Raw genomic sequence first — 14,997 nt, forward strand, 5'->3', positions numbered from 1 at the left:
TGAGAGGGGCTTCTGCAGAAAGGGCTCTGCTCTCGGTGGGATTGCTGGGTCTGGGGCAGATCATTCCTGTGGGACCAGAGGCAGAGCTTGGCTCAGACGTGCCTTGCAGTGCTGAGCCTCCCCTCGCTCCAGGATCTCTGCATGCACTGGGGATTGGTGGCTCCTCTACCTGGATTGGTTCCTTGAGCCCAAGTCCCTGCAGCTCTCACTCCCATTCCTTCAGTAGCTTTGGTGGTCCCCTCAGCACAAACCGCCTGCTTCTCCATGGCATAAGCATCTCTGTGGAATTAAGCCAAATCATGGTCCTCTTTATTCTGGTCTTCAGCTGGGGAGGGGTAGGTGGGGAGGGGGAGCTGGGTGAGGGCGGCTCAGGGACAGCCCAGCCTGTCTCCGACTGCCACGTGTGCCCATACCCGCTGCTCCGGGAGCTCGCAGCTGAACTCCAAATGTGCAACAATCAAAGGGGGTTCAAGCCGAGGCATTTGAGCCCCTGGTTCCCCACTAAGATAAGAAACAACAAAAATCCTTTTAAAGCATTTAATGTTTTCAGCCATTTCCTACAGTTCCCTCCTCTCCCACGTTGCTCCTGGTTCCTGTGGCACCAGAATAGATCCTCTTTGTGGAAATGCTCTTCCTCTCCGCTGTTGTTTCTGGAAGGTGCCAGAACAACCTCCCAGGCTCAAAATGCATTTGTGCTGGGGCTGTGGATTGTGGGAGGGGAGGAAGTGGAGCAGCTCGAGCCCAGGGCAGCAGTGCAGGACCTGCTGACGCTGCGTTTGCCCGGCTGGGGGTGGATGGCAGGATATCTGCTCTTTGTGCACCCCGGGCAAGGCAGGCAGCACATTCTGCTCCTGTTTCCTCTGCAGCAGCTCCAAGGTCTGGCCTCTGCTCCCTGGCCACGCTGCCCCTGATCCAGAGCTGCTCCACGTCCCACCAGCCTTTTCCTTCCGAAGGCGTCGGGCTGTCTGCGGGGTGTGCTGGGAACGGGCCCTGCAGGGTCTCCTGGGCCCGGCTCTGACCACGCTGCTCCCTCTTTCTGGATGACCTCCCTCAGTGGGTGAGGAAAGCATCGGCCCCTCCTCCCTCTCTGGAAGTGCCAATGTTTTAATTCCTCCTTCCAGTTTCACCTCTCCCCTTGATTTGCAGTTTTCTGGCAGCTTCCAGTGGTAAAGTGCTCCCTGTGGCCGTTCCTGGTTTTCCCCACACTGAGAAGCATCTTTTCGTTGTGCTTTTTGTGAATTGGGATGTAAATCTGCACAGTGAGGGTTGGGAGTCATGGAATCATGCAATGGTTTGGGCTAGGAGGCTTAAAGCTTATCCAGTTCCACCTCCTGCCATGGGCAGGGACACCTTCCACTAGACCAGGTTGTCCAAGTGCCATCCAACACTTCCTATGACTCACGTGGAATTAGATCCTTTTAGACCAATTTGTCATCACATAACAAGCTGTAAAAATTCCTTCGCTGCTCATCACTTTCTCCTTTTTGAGGTAGAGAAATTCCAAGAGCCCTTCCCTCCACAGGATCCAGATTCCACCCTTCTATTTTTATCCTGTTTGATCCTAGCTTTCTGGGAATCAGGGAGTCATTTCTCAGCAGTTTCTTGAGCCCTGGGACCAGGACCTGTGTGTGGACATGTTACCCTTGCTTTCAAAACCAAGGATTTCTAAGCAGCTCCCTGGAATGGTTGGGGGCTATAACAGGCCAGGCTCCTCTGTGCTCAGCCAGACTTGATTTCATGGAGTTCTCATGCTGGGAATACCAGGAAATGAGTCTTTGCAGTAGGACTTGTCTGCCACATGCATTTTCCTATCCCTGGGTCCTGCCCACTCACTTCACTCACTTTTGAGCTTTCCCAAAGCCTTTCCAACAGCTTCCAGCCTCCGAAACAGCTTCCATTCCCATGGCTCTGCACCCAAATATGAACCTCAGCCAGGAGCAACTGGTTTTCCTGTTTCTCTCTGACATTTCTCTCCATAACACATGTCACTATGCTGAGCTTGGAATTCTGTGGAGGCACCGTGGGAATGCCGTGGGGAGCAGCCCCCTTGGATTTCCTGTGCTCACTGTCTCTCTGGCACTCACACTGTGCAGATTATCCTGTGGATTGGGCTGGGAATGCTGGTGATCAGCACCTACACCACCCTGTCTGCCACTGAGGACACCCCTGTGAGGACGGAAGCAGTGGGCTTGGAGCACCTGGACAGAGAGGAGAACAGAATTGACCAGGATTCGGTCAAACTTCCAGGTATGTGCTTGCTGGAGTTGGGTTTCCCAGCCCTGTTCCCAGGTCACCTCTTAAAAAGAAGTTTGTTGTTTTTCAAAGTGTGGCGGAAACAGGGTAATTTCCAGGCAGCTCCATGCATCTTCCCAGCTTCCTGAGGCATTTTCCCAAGAAAAGCTGCACTTTTGTCTGCTGAAAAAGCCGCTGTGACCTCCAGTGGTACATTGAGGGAGTTGTTCTTTTGGGAAGGGAAAGGTGTGGTGCAGGCCTGGGATCCCCTGGAGGGACAGAGCAGGGATCCCTGTTTGGGATGAGCACAGTGCCCACCTGGCCCACGGGACTGTTCTCCCCGTGTGCCTGCCCAAGGACCGGCCATCCATCACCCTCGAAGGTTGGGAGATTTATGGGGACTGCCTCTTTTTTGGTGCCGAGGGTATAAATTTGGCTTCGGCTTTCGCTCTGACAAAGCCTGTGATTATGCCTCAGCTTTGTTTACTGGTTCTTGTTATTTATTATTTGTTTGCTGGGGCTGCTGATGGAATTACGGCCGCTCCTCCCTTTCCCAGCTGCTCCGGAGCAAGGCCGTGGCGCGCAGGTGCCGCCTGACCCCGCGCTGCCCCTCGGCCCTGCCGCGTCCTGTTCCTTCCCTTCAGTTTTGTTTCCTTCTGCTCCTGTGGGGTTTTTTTTGTTCTTTGGAGGCCTTGAAATATCCTCGCAGAGATTGAGAGCGGAAGGGAGAAAGGGGCTGGCTCTTCTGGAGATTATCCTCCCTCCTGGTTCTTGGCTGGGTTCCTGCCCGGCAGCTTGGAGCGACTCCCACACCGGTGCTGCTGCCGATAACATTCACTCTGGGGTTGCTCCGTGGTGGAGTTTACTTGTGGTTTACTCAAGGCTGTGTGTGCCTTGCCGGGCACGTGGATGCCGGTGAACTCCGAGCAAAAGACGCTCCCAATCCCTTAACGGAGCCCTCAGCAGGGCCTGGAGGAGGGATGCCATTGAATTCTTCCGTCTTGGTTAATTTTGGAGCAGTAATGGCCAAAGAACAGCTGCTCCTTTCAGGAGGAATCGCTAATGACACGTGTTCTGACTGGGAAAATAAAAAATCCCATAAAACACGGTGTCTGCAGGAGTTTGCTGAATCTTCTCCCCTTCTCGGCGTGAGCTGGGGCGGTGGAGCGGGATGCCAGGCTCTGATCATCCGAGCGATCCCGGGGCCTGCCAGCAGCAGCTCCGAGTGCTGCTGGATTAAATAATCCCACCCGGGAGGAAGGCGGGTTTAGTGCTCCCGGGTCATAAACTTTCCCGGGAGGAGCCCTGCAGTTCCAAGGGAAAGCTCAGCTGTCCCCTGAGGTCCCTTTGCCAGGGGGGGCTCCCTCCCCGGGGAGGAGGAGGAGGGGGGAGACGGAGCCGAGCAGAGAAGGGGGACAAGGACCTGCAGGGTGGACGTGGGGCTGCCCCGGGAGAGCCGCCTCTGCGATTCCTTGGATCTGTGCCTCCCTGTGCCTCTGCAGGATGTCGGCTTGACTAGCAATGAGAGGCGTTAAATGGTGCCCTTCATCCCCCGCCGCGGCTCCCCCTCGCCCTCACCCGCCTTGTTTTGCAGAGCAGGAGCCGCTGCCTGGAACGCGCCGCAGCAGCTGCATCCTGTCGTTCCAGGGGCGCAGGATGCGGGCTGGGCCGCCCCCGGCACCTGGGTGCCCTCCGGATGGGCCGGATTCTGCTGCTGCAGGATCCCACGGCTTCTCCCTGGGCAGCGCTGCTGGGTGCTCAGCCCCTTCCCCAGGGCACAGGGTGCCTTGTGCCCCTTCCCTGCCTGCAGGGTGCTGCTCCAGGCTCCTTTCCTGGCTGCAGGGTGCTGCTCCTAGCCCTTTTCTTGCATGGAGGGTTCTTCCAGACCCCTTCTTCCAGGCACAAGGTGCATCTTCTGGGTCAGAGGGTTCTCAGCCCCTTCCCTGGGCACAGGCTTGCTCCGTGCCCTTTCCCGTGCTGCCCCATCCAAGGCAAACCACAGGGCCTTTCCCCAGCGCTGCCTTCCCCGTCTGCCTCCCGCCTGTCAGCGTGTGAGAGGAGTTTTATTGGCCTCTTTGATGTTGTGGAGCCCAGAACTGGAGAGACTTTCATTAAAGCCCTGCCCCGTGGGCCCGAGGATTATGAATATTAGAACATTGGCCTTTTATGTGAACACGTATTGACCAGCGGCCTCAGAATCGTGTTTTTCCTAACGACACCCAAGTGCCCATTACAGCCCCAGCCTGTGGTGCTGGAGGTTTTACTGTCAGCAGCTCTTCGGGAAAAGGATAAAACCCCTTCCAGCCCCGTCCTGCCGCTCCGTGCCGCGGCTGCGCCTCTGTTAAAAGGTTGCTAAGCTGCCTCTGAAAGCTCAGGAAGGCAATTATCCATTAAAAAAAAAAAAAAAAAAAAAGCTAATTAGGCAATTTCTCTCCGTATTTAAAGCACCCTCAAGGGTCTCGGGGGGGATTAAGATTTTGTAATATTTTTCAGCTCCTTACTTGATCGTTGCTGCTTCATCTTCTCCCTGCTGTTGTGCAACGTTGGGTAACAAAGCCCTGATTCAGGCTCCTTGTGCAAGAGCCCTTTTCCCGGTGCACCAGGCACCATGCTCCGGCCATCCCAGTGTCCTGGGGCATGGGGTGGGCTCTGTTACTTGAAATGGGGCAAAATTTGGCGTTGTGTTTGGCATGCGACATCCCTGCACCCTCCATCCCTGCATCCGTGTGCTTTGCCCCACAGAAGCGACCTGCCCGAGGCAGGCTGGGTCGCTGCCGGCATTCCCAGCCCCGGAGATGTGTGTGGAACGTGGCTCCTGCATCCTGCCTAGCTGCAGGAACAGCTTGGCTCCGCGGCGGCTCTCCCTGGTGCTTTGTGCGAGCGAGCTTTTAATAGTGCCTGTGACACAGAAAAGGAACCAGCAGCCTCTGGTAATTTGGGTTGGTTTTTACTGCTGGTGCGTCAGGAGACAACTGTGAACTAATTTCAGGGATGCCATTCCATAACCTTGTGAAATCTGGAGCCGTTTCGGAGGGAGGGAGGGCTCCTGGAGGCGCAGCTGGGCTGGGGGCTCCCCGGGGAGGGCCTGGCCCTGCCCTGCTCCCGGCGTGGGGCTGCTCGGCACGTCCGAGGGCAGTGTTTGCCCCCAGCCCTCTGCCCCACTTGTTGGGCTCCGTTTTCCTTGGCACAGGCTCCTGGATCTTGCTCCATATCGTGCGATGAAGGAATTTCAGCAGATCTGGAGTTGCACTGGCACAAGCAGGTCCTGAACCCCATGTCCCTGGCCAGCCCTGGGGTGACACCCTGGAGTGGGGGGTGTGTCCTGGTGTTCCTTGTGCTGTCCCTAAGGCTTCCTCCGGACTGGGGGCGAGCACAGCAGGGTCCATCCCACTGCCTCTGCCCACGGCAGGGGCTGTGGAAGCACATTTCGGCTCCAAGAGGCTGGAAAAACGTGTGAGGAGGAATTTAGTGCCTGCCTGGGACCATTGCAGTGATTGAACCAGGAGCAGGGGGAGAAGGGAAGCTTTTAGGTTGCTAATCATGAAATTTTATGGCAGCCTGGAGAGGCTGTTGCCAAACCACAACACACCCAGGCACGCACACACACAAATCAGCTGCAGGACGCCCCGGCTTCCCCTCATGTGAGAAGAGCTGCTGGAGAGCCAGGGGGTCAGAGCAAACCCTCTCAGTGCTGCCTCACACCCCGGCCTCTCCTTGGGAGCCAAAAAGCTTTTACAGCCTCTCAGACCTTGCCTGTAATGTCCAAGGCCACTCATAAAACACGACGAGGCACGGCGTTACTGGAGGACGCTTCAAAGGGACCTGGAGGGCAAGAAGACAGGCAGAGCCCCAGCAAAACTCTTCCCTGCAAATCACCCAGAGCCCTGGATGGATTTCCAGGCAGCCTGAGAGGTTGTTAATTCACGCCCTGATGATGAACTTAATTTTGTCTCCTGCTGAGCAAATGATGGCTTCGAGGCAGCTTGGCCTTATTGCGGCGTGGAGACTTCTGGGTTTGTGTTTTTGTTTGTGTTTTGGGCTTTTCCTGCATTGTTTGCAGAGCAGGGAACGTGCCTCTGCCTGATTTATGATGGAAGCTGCCAGGGACACTCCCGGAGCAGAGCGGGGCCTCCCCCGGCCCCTCGGGCTGCCCTGGGCCCGCGGGGGTTCACCTGCTGCGTTTAACTCCTCCGCTTCCTGCTGGCAAGGAAAGCTTCCCCCCATCTTCCTTCTTATTTCCTCCTCCCCTCCTTTTTATTTCCCCTGAACATCATCTCACTGCTCAGCTCATCGCTCCCATCCGCTGTGGGAACAGCCCTGCCTGCGTTGGGGTTCTCTGGATCCTCCGGTCCTCTCCGACCGGAGCCATCTCCCGCCTCCATGAACCAATTAACAAGAAACTTTCCTCCAGTAGAGTAAATAATTTCTTGCATTGGGGCCAGGACTGAGCTGGGAACATCCGCAGCCGTGCCGAGCGCTCCCCTCCCCGGCCTCGGCCTCCCGCTTCCCAGGGCCCCTGGCCAGGGCTGGGCACTGGTTCCTGCAGCCCAGTTCTTCCTGAAAAGGAGGAGTGTCCTGCCCTGACTTGCTGAACCCTGGGAAGTCCCTCCATGGAGAGGGGGACCCTTGGGTACTAGACTCAAATTTCTCAGAAAATCCAAGTCCTTTTCCCCTCCCACCATCACTGCCGAAGCGCAGGAACGTGGAAAGCCGGCCAGCCCCGCACACGTCCCTCCTCTGGGTGTGGAGCTCCGGGCTGCAGTCCGGGTTTCTGGAGAGGCTCAAGGTCCTGCTGGCACAGATCCCTCTGGGCCAGGAGTTTGTACTTAATTTTTTGTGAATTTTTGTTGTTCCCCCCCTCCCCAGCTCAGGCAAGGCCCACGCAGCTGAAGTTGTGGCAATCCCTTCTTTCCCATGAGTTCATCTCGTAATAAATCGCACCAGCCCTGCGGAGGGGGAGGAGAAAATGGAAAGATGTTTATAGAATTAATTCCCCAAAGGAAATCACACGGGGGAGGGCGAAGGGGGAAAGAGTTGGGAATTTTTTTTTTGTTACAGAAGATAGATTTTTTTTTTTTTAAGAGTTTGTTGGATGGAAAAAAATCTGCAGAACAACTTCACTGCTGGGAAACAATTCTATTTCCTTCTCTGCTCTCTCCAAAGGAAGAGTTCACTCCCTGTGTGGGTTTTCTGCCATGCTGGGGGTGGAAGGGACCCTTCCCATCCCATGGAATGTGCAAAAGATTCCATGTGGAATATGCTGGTCATAGCAATGCTGAACACAGTGACTGGTTTGACTGGGATGTGTCTTCCAAAAACATTCAATGTCTTTGAGGGCGAGGTGGGGCAAAACTCCCCCTTCTCCCTCAGGAGTGTTTAATTAATACTTGTTTAATCCCCCTCCTCAAAACTTCTGCAGGAAAAGGAAACCTCCCCGCCCCTCCTCCAAGAGGCATCTGAAGGGCTGTGGGAACACTCGGTCACTAAAAAACAGGGAAAAAAAATCAAAATAAAGGAGGTTTTAAGACGTTTCACAGCAAACAGCAGTGGAGGGGGGGTGGGAGCTGGGCTGGAGCCCAGCTCGGTTCTGCTGTTGGGGGTTTCGGGGCTGGGTCGCAGCTCTGTCTCTTCCAGTGCCGGGGGATCGGCTCTGGATTCCTGCTCGATCTCTCCCGGAGCCGGGGGTCTGGGACAGCGAGCCGGGGGGATGCTACCATCTGGTGGTACTGGCTCGCAGCAGCAGCCGGCTCCATCCCTGCTCCATCCTGGCTCTATCCATGCTCCATCCCTGCTCCATCCCAGCTCCATCCCTGCTCCATCCCAGCTCCTTCCATGCTCCATCCCAGCTCCATCCCTGCTCCGTGTCCCAGCTCCATCCCAGCTCCATCCCTGCTCCATCCCGGCTCCATCCCAGCTCCATCCCGGCTCTATCCATGCTCCATCCCAGCTCCATCCCTGCTCCATCCCTGCTCCATCCCAGCTCCATCCCTGCTCCATCCCAGCTCCATCCCTGCTCCATCCCAGCTCCATCCCTGCTCCATCCATGCTCCATCCCAGCTCCATCCCAGCTCCATCCCAGCTCCATCCCAGCTCCATCCCAGCTCCGTCCCTGCTCCATCCCAGCTCCATCCCGGCTCCATCCCGGCTCTATCCCTGCTCCATCCCGGCTCCATCCCAGCTCCATCCCTGCTCCATCCCGGCTCCATCCCGGCTCTATCCCAGCTCCATCCCAGCTCCATCCCAGCTCCATCCCAGCTCCATCCCGGCTCCATCCCTGCTCCATGCCTGCTCCATCCCAGCTCCATCCCTGCTCCATCCCAGCTCCATCCCTGCTCCATCCCGGCTCCATCCCAGCTCCATCTCTGCTCCATCCCAGCTCCATCCCAGCTCCATCCCAGCCACACTTCCCTGCTGGCAGCTCTGTAAAAGCCCACAACAGGGAAAACAACCAAGTGACCCCAGAATAAAATCTCCCCCAGCCCCACCATGCTAAGTCTGGAGGGAAATCAGCATCCGGATTGGGTGGGTGAAGAGGACTGGGGCAGGCACAGCAATTCCCAGATCCCACACCTCATCCCTGTCCCCATCCTGTGTTTGCAGAGCAGAACCCGGTGGTGGAGGAGCCCGAGGATGACCGTGACAAACCCAAAGTGCCCGAGAAAGAGGAGATGGAGCAGCCACAGATCAAGGTGCCTGTGCAGGTGCCCAAGAGGGAGGAGGAGAGAGGAAAGGTGGAAGAGAAAGTGCAGCTGGACCGTCCTGATCAAGGTAAAGGTGATCCTGGGAAAGGGAGCTGGACTGGGAGCTAGGGGTGTGTGTTGTGGGACTCTGAGACAGAGATCCTGAACTCCTCTTTACCCTCCCCTCACTCCACCTGTGTGGTAGTGTTGGTGGATTGAAGGTGATTTAGTGTTTGATGCTCTGGAGGCTTGTTGGGAATGTGGCCTCCAGATGAGGGAGAGAAGGCAGGGCTGGACAAGGGCAGCGTGGAGCTGGGTGTACTGGGTGTACTGGGTGTACTGGGTGTACTGGGTGTACTGGGTGTACTGGGAACCTGCTGCCTCTGACCCTGCCTGTTCCCCCAGGGATTGCCCTGCCCGTGGGGGAGGCTCATCGCCACGAGCCCCCAGTCCCACATGATGAGGTGGTCGTGGACATGGGGCGGGAGCGGGAGGAATCCAGCGAGAACAAAGCGGCTCCCGGAGGAGCCAAGGACCGTCTGCTGGAGGAACCAGCCAGGCTGAAGCCCCAGAAGGAGGCACTGGACCCAAAACAAGGGAAGGAAGTGGTTGCCGAGAACCAGCAGCGGGGAGGGACTGGTGGGCCCATCCCAAATCTGGAGAAGGTCCCAGAGGCAGCGGTGCAGCAGGGGGGAAGGCCGCCCTACAAGGATCTGGGGCCAGGGGAAGCCAAGTTGGAAGCCAAGGCACAGATGGCCGTGCTGGATGGTGACCCTGCCGAGGCTGCTGAGCGGGACAAGTCACAGCTCCAGCTCCCCAGGAAAGCAGAGGAGGCTGCAAAGTCCGAGGAGAAAGAAGCAGACCCTGGTAAGCTCCTTTCAGAACAGCTCAACTGAGCAAGCTCTTCTGGGCCTGTAATGCCCCTCGAGGCGGGACAATTTGGTCATTCCCATCTCCATCCTGGTGCTTCCTTTTAACTCCATGAGTGAAGCACGTGAGTGAGCACAGCCCCTCTGGCAGCTGCTGCGGGAAGGGAGGAATCTGGTGGCTTTGACAGCTACTGCAAGAGCTGTCAAACAGTTGTTCACCACCCGCCAAAATGTCAGGTGCCGTGCTGTTCCTGCACGGCTCCCAAATCACCGGGGACACGGAGCCGGGAGATCTTGACAGGGAACACATTGCCAAGTGCCCGTCTAAAAGCCAGTTAGAGCTGTTCTTGCATGTTAATTGGCCGAGGTAGTTAGTGCTGGCTCGCTGCCACCAGGCACGGGACTGTTAAATATTGGGTTTATTACTTCCCTCGCAGCCGTCGGGTTGGATACAAACGGGGTGCCGGGACAGCGTGGAGGCGTTTTAGGGAACATCTGCACTGACAGCAAAGCTCTGTTGTCCTTTGCAGGTGAAAAGCAGGAGCTGCCCCTCCCAGAGAGAGCAGAACTGCTGGAGAACCAGAACACTGAGGAGAAACAGGAGAAGGCAGGGGGTGAGTGTGTGCTCCCGGGGCATGCGGGGATGGGCCTGGATCTCCCCAGATCCCTCTCTGTGGGAGAGGCCACGGCCCCTGCATAGCATCAGGTGGTGCCTGTCCCATCCCTGGCACACCTGGCAGGGCTGCTTGGGGACCTGAGCCATGCTGGCACCCAGGCCTGGCTGCTCCCTGGTGTCAGAGCCCTGGGAAGAGAGAGACAGGAGTGAAACTGCTCCAGCAGCACGGCAGGAGGGCGTGGGCAGGGGCACACAGGGACACCTGAACACATCACAGGGAAAAGCTCCTTCCCCTCAAGGTCCTGGCTGCTCTGTCCCTGGGGCATCAGAGCTGGAGCTGCAAAGCCCTTCCCCAGGCTGAGCTCCCCCCTCCAACCTCTGCCTGGCAAGGGAGGGTTGGAGCCTGAGCTTGGACTTGTGTGCAGGTCCCTTGCTCTCATCCCATCCTCTTCCAGCTTCCTTCTCCCTCTCCTGGCAAGGTTTGTGGAGTTGGATCTTCCTGCCAAGGAGCGTCCTTGCAGCGCATCCAGAGCTGACATGATTTCTGAGGGCTTTGGGTCACAGGGGTTTTATTTCCTCTTTTTCCCCTTTTCCAGAAGCAGGGCCAGCAAAACTGCTGGACCACAACGTGCTGCTGCAGGTGATCAAGGAGCAGCAGGTGCAGCAGAAGCAGCTCCTGGACCAGCAGGCAAAGCTGCTGGCAGTGATCGAGGAGCAGCACAAGGAGATCCACCAGCAGCGGCAGGAGGAGGGGGCAGAGGAGAAGCCAAAGCCAGGTAAGGACGTGGCCAGGGAGCAGGATCCCTCCAGAGGGTGCTCACAGCTTAGAGGGGCTCTAAAACCAAACTGGGAGAAATCTGAGCTCCTTTGGCACGTGGCAAAGTCCACTTGCGCAGCCATTTCTGTAGGGATAACCCACAGCTCTGCTCTTCCTCCCGTGCGGCCTCATCTCGTGTCTCACAGAATGTGGTGGCAGGAGAAGGGAATGTCCTGATGAAAGCTCTTCCCATGTGGGTTTTGTTCTGCAGCAGAAGCGCAGCCGGAGCCTGCCGTGCCCCTCTCCAGGAGCAGGGAGGACGAGGGCCTCGGAGCCAAGGGAGACACGGCCGGGAAGGCTCTGAGCAAGGAGCAGCTCGCGCAGCACCCGGGCCAGCAGCCCCCCGATGCCACCAAGCAGCACAGGGACATCGTGGGGAAGCTGGAAGAGGCCGGGCAGAGGCATGACATTCCTGTGGCTGCTCCCAAGGAGTGGAAGGTGCCGCTGCAAGAGGATGACAGAGCTGTTAAGAATCCCATGGAGAACCGGGATCCCCTCCACGGGGATGCCCAGCGTGTTCCAGCAGCCAGAAACCACCTGGAGAAAAAGGCCTTGGCGGAGGATTTGGGAGGAGAACGGGAAGCCAAAGCTGGAAGAGATGTCCACCAGAAGAATTTCCTGAAAGCCGTGGAAGTAGCTACAGCTCCCATCCAAAGAGAACAGCCGGGGGCTGCCAAAGTTCAGGGAGTAGCAGGAAAGAGTTTGGAAAGAGACTCAGCAACAGCCCTTAAAGCCAAAACTCTGAGTCAGGTGGAGCCTAAGGATCTGGCAGTGGTGCCGGACTCTTCCAGTAACAGGAATGTGGCAGTGAGGGAGCAGCACCCCCGGGAGAGGGAGTGGCAGAGAGGGGCGGGAGCGGGCGGGCAGCAGCGGGACCCGCCTGGCCTCGGGCACAGGAAGGAGGAGGATCCCCGGGAGGAGCCGGGGGGCCGGCAGGGCCGTGGGGGTCCCTCCAACGGTGCCGACAGGAGAGCCGGCCCTCAGGATGCTCCAGCAGGGAAGCCTGAGAACGGAGCGGACGCCCCCAGGGATCCGCAGCAGCCGGAGCGCGACCTCAAACCCAACCGGGACCTGAAGCTGCAGGGGGGTCTGGACCTGCGCCGCAGGAGACGGGACCTGCTGCCCCCCGACCAGGAGGAGGACGGGGAGGAGGATCTGGAGGAGGAGGCAGCCGCAGCAGGAGCCGGGGGGGTCCTGATCGGCCTGAACCCCCTTCCCGATGTGAAGGTGAACGACCTGCGGAGCGCGCTGGAGACGCGGCTGAGCCGGGTGGCCGAGGGCGCGCAGCACCTGGTGCGCAGCCGCCACATCCAGCAGGTGACACAGGACAGGAGCCCGTGACGGGGCTGCGGCCGTGCTCTGCAGGGAAGGCTCGGCCTCACCGGGCGTGGAGAGATCTAAGCCACTTTGCTGGACGCAGTGCTCGGATCCACAGGATCTCCATGCATCCCTGAGCACCACCCTGGGGGCTTCCAGCAGCACCCCCTGCGTGTGCCTGTGGGTGGCCAAGGAGATGGCGGCACTGGAAGTGACATTCCTGCTGTCCCCTGCCTTCCAGAGCTGCCATCCGCCTCGGCTCCCTGCCAGGCCGCTGCTCCAAGGACCTTTTCCAGCATCTCATTCACATCAGATTGCCTTCTCCAACCATCTCCCAGCTCCTCTCAGAACCAGGAAGGGGCTCCATGGCCCTGGCTGTGCCGAGGGGACTTGGGATCCGCACCTCGGGAAGGGCTTTACCCCAGAGAAGCCGTGAGCTGAGGACCAGCAGAGCCAGTGCTCCAGTGCTGGATCGGGAGCAGAGCCTCATTTGTTTGGGACACAGTGGTGGTTTAGGAACCTCATTTAGTAGAAACGCTGCCTTAACTGGGCACAACTCCTGTTGTGCTGCCTCTCTCCCAGGGATGGGATTGCTTGGCCACCCACTGGGATCACACGGAACTCTGCCCCAGCCACCCTCCCTGGGTGCTCCTCGCCGTGCTCTCCAGCTCCACTTCCCCTCTCAAAAGTGCATTAAGAAGCTCAACTTCCCCCCAACCCTTCCCAATCCAGCTTGATCCTTCTGCCAGAGGTGAGTAGTTTGGGAGAAAGCATGGCAGAGCCAGGTGGAGCCAGGGGCTCCACCTACCTCTTCCTGTGTTCCTTGTGCTCTTCCCAGCCTGCCCCAGCCCTGTTCTGCATCCAGACAGGTCCCTGCTCCACCTCTGGGAATTTGTTTGGTGAGTGAGGAAGGGAAGATCTTCCCCAAGAGCTCTGTGCTGTTTCAGGCTCCCAGTGATTCATCCCTTGGGTTTTTTTGGGTTTTGTGTTTTTACATCCAGACCTGCGAATGTACAGAATTAAATCCCAAAGTTCTCCCTACACCGGCTGAGAATTCCCAGCCTGGAGCCCTCAGACCTCATCACTGTGGTGGGTTTTATATCCCGACCTCCAAATGTCTTTGCGACCTCGAGTCTGTATCCAGTGGGACCCTGCAGAGCTGGGACGGGGCGGGACTGTCCCGAGTGTCACAACCCAGAGCGACAGGGAAGCGACCTCGGGAGTCCTTTGGGAAGACCGCCCGGAACACTGTGGCCTTACACCCCCTGAACCCAACGAGCTTCTCCATTAATGCTGTCGTCAAGCACAAGCACGGAGCCCCAGAGCCGCTCCGAGAGGCAGGGATGGGCTCTGGAGCACGGCTCCGGGGCTGCCCCGGGGAGAGGGATCCAGGCACCCAGCAGCCTTGCCGAGGTGGCAGGAGCCGGCTCGGCTCCTTCGTGCCCTGTGCTGCCCGCCCCGCGGGGCCACAGCCGCCTGTTTGTTCTCTGTGTGAATGGAAGGGACCAAAGATGCCCCTGACATTCCTGCTCCTGGGAATGGCCCGGGCACCCCGAGCTGGGCTGGAAGCTGCCGGGAGCCGCCTCGTCCCGCCGGGGTGGGTGGAACGCTGGCACGGAGAGCCCGGAGCGCGGCTGAGCCCATCAATAAAATAAGCTGAAGCATTCTGATCTGAATTCTTGTTTTAATAAATAAAAATAGACCTGTGACCTTCACGAGGCTGCAGCTCCTCCGGGCCGGGGAGCGGGTGGGCAGCTCCGGGACCGGGTTCCGTCATTTGAGAACAAATCGGTGGTTTGAGGGTTTTCCTCCCACGAGCACCTCCAGCCGGGGGCGGCCCCGGGGTCACTTCGGCGTCGCCTTTGCCTGCAAAGAGCCGCGGTCAGGACGGGCCGAGGCCGCCTCCCTCCGCCGGCAGCGGGAGCGGATCTGGCACGGGGCCTGGGACGGGGCCGTACCGCCCGGGCGAAGCACTCCCGCAGCGCCTGGAACTCCGCCAGGCACGCGTCCCGCCGCAGCTCCGCCGGCCCCGCCGCCGCCGCCGCCACGCACCGCCCGTAGGCCGCGGCCTGCGGGAATCACACGGGACGGGAGCGGGGGCCGCGGGGGCCACCGGACCCGCCGGCCCCGAGCCGCCCCCCGGTGCCCCCCGGTGCCCCCCGGCCTCACCTGGTCCCCGCAGGCCGCCAGCGCCGCCGGGAAGCGCCGCAGCCGCGCCCGCGCCCGCAGCCACACTCCGCGCCCCGACATCGCCTCACCGCACGGGCGCCGCCATGCCCGGCCGGCCGCGATTGGCTGCCCGCCCCGCTTGTCACACGCCGCGCTCTCCTATTGGGCGGAACCACGCCAAACCACGCCCCTTCTGATTGGGTATTCAGCGCGAGCGGCTTTGATTGGTGGAAATGCCGGTTGTTTACTTCCCGCCTCCTTCAGGCGTCAACTTCATGGGGCGCTTCCGCCTGGAGT

The 14,997-nt window shown here is 58.9% G+C and overlaps 2 protein-coding genes across 7 annotated transcripts in view; one reads left to right on the forward strand and one right to left on the reverse strand.

The window, feature by feature from the left end:
* Positions 1-14,207, forward strand: part of SLC38A10 (solute carrier family 38 member 10) — a 33,167-nt gene extending 18,960 nt beyond the window's left edge. For 2 of the 6 annotated variants that reach the window (XM_072936888.1, XM_030287262.4), the window contains exons 11-16: positions 2,094-2,247; positions 8,833-9,000; positions 9,318-9,779; positions 10,312-10,395; positions 10,994-11,173; positions 11,426-14,207. In XM_072936888.1, the coding sequence (XP_072792989.1) occupies positions 2,094-2,247; positions 8,833-9,000; positions 9,318-9,779; positions 10,312-10,395; positions 10,994-11,173; positions 11,426-12,555 (2,178 nt within the window). In that variant the 3' untranslated portion in view covers positions 12,556-14,207. The remainder of the gene's footprint in view (positions 1-2,093; positions 2,248-8,832; positions 9,001-9,317; positions 9,780-10,311; positions 10,396-10,993; positions 11,174-11,425) is intronic. The other 4 variants (XR_012058558.1, XR_004369451.3, XR_012058557.1 and 1 more) reach the window with 4 other exon arrangements.
* On the reverse strand, positions 14,196-14,858 carry NDUFAF8 (NADH:ubiquinone oxidoreductase complex assembly factor 8). Its single transcript, XM_030287281.4, has 3 exons — positions 14,701-14,858; positions 14,490-14,600; positions 14,196-14,397 (listed from the first exon to the last, which is right to left on the reverse strand). Exons 1-3 carry the CDS (start codon positions 14,779-14,781, stop codon positions 14,377-14,379), a joined length of 213 nt encoding a protein of 70 aa, XP_030143141.1. The 5' UTR covers positions 14,782-14,858; the 3' UTR covers positions 14,196-14,376.
* Positions 14,859-14,997: the final 139 nt, after the last annotated feature.

This window comes from Taeniopygia guttata, chromosome 18 (assembly GCF_048771995.1).
Source record: "Taeniopygia guttata chromosome 18, bTaeGut7.mat, whole genome shotgun sequence".
In the NCBI taxonomy this organism is placed as follows: domain Eukaryota; kingdom Metazoa; phylum Chordata; class Aves; order Passeriformes; family Estrildidae; genus Taeniopygia; species Taeniopygia guttata.

Bases quoted from the DNA above. Each gene is read 5' to 3' on its own strand.
- NDUFAF8 (XM_030287281.4), bottom strand. From the start codon at position 14,781: ATGTCGGGGCGCGGAGTGTGGCTGCGGGCGCGGGCGCGGCTGCGGCGC. The intron at 14,601-14,700 runs GTGAGGCCGGGG...TGATTCCCGCAG, and splicing joins TGGCGGCCTGCGGGGACCAG to GCCGCGGCCTACGGGCGGTG. The intron at 14,398-14,489 runs GTACGGCCCCGT...GGCTCTTTGCAG, and splicing joins GGGAGTGCTTCGCCCGGGCG to GCAAAGGCGACGCCGAAGTG.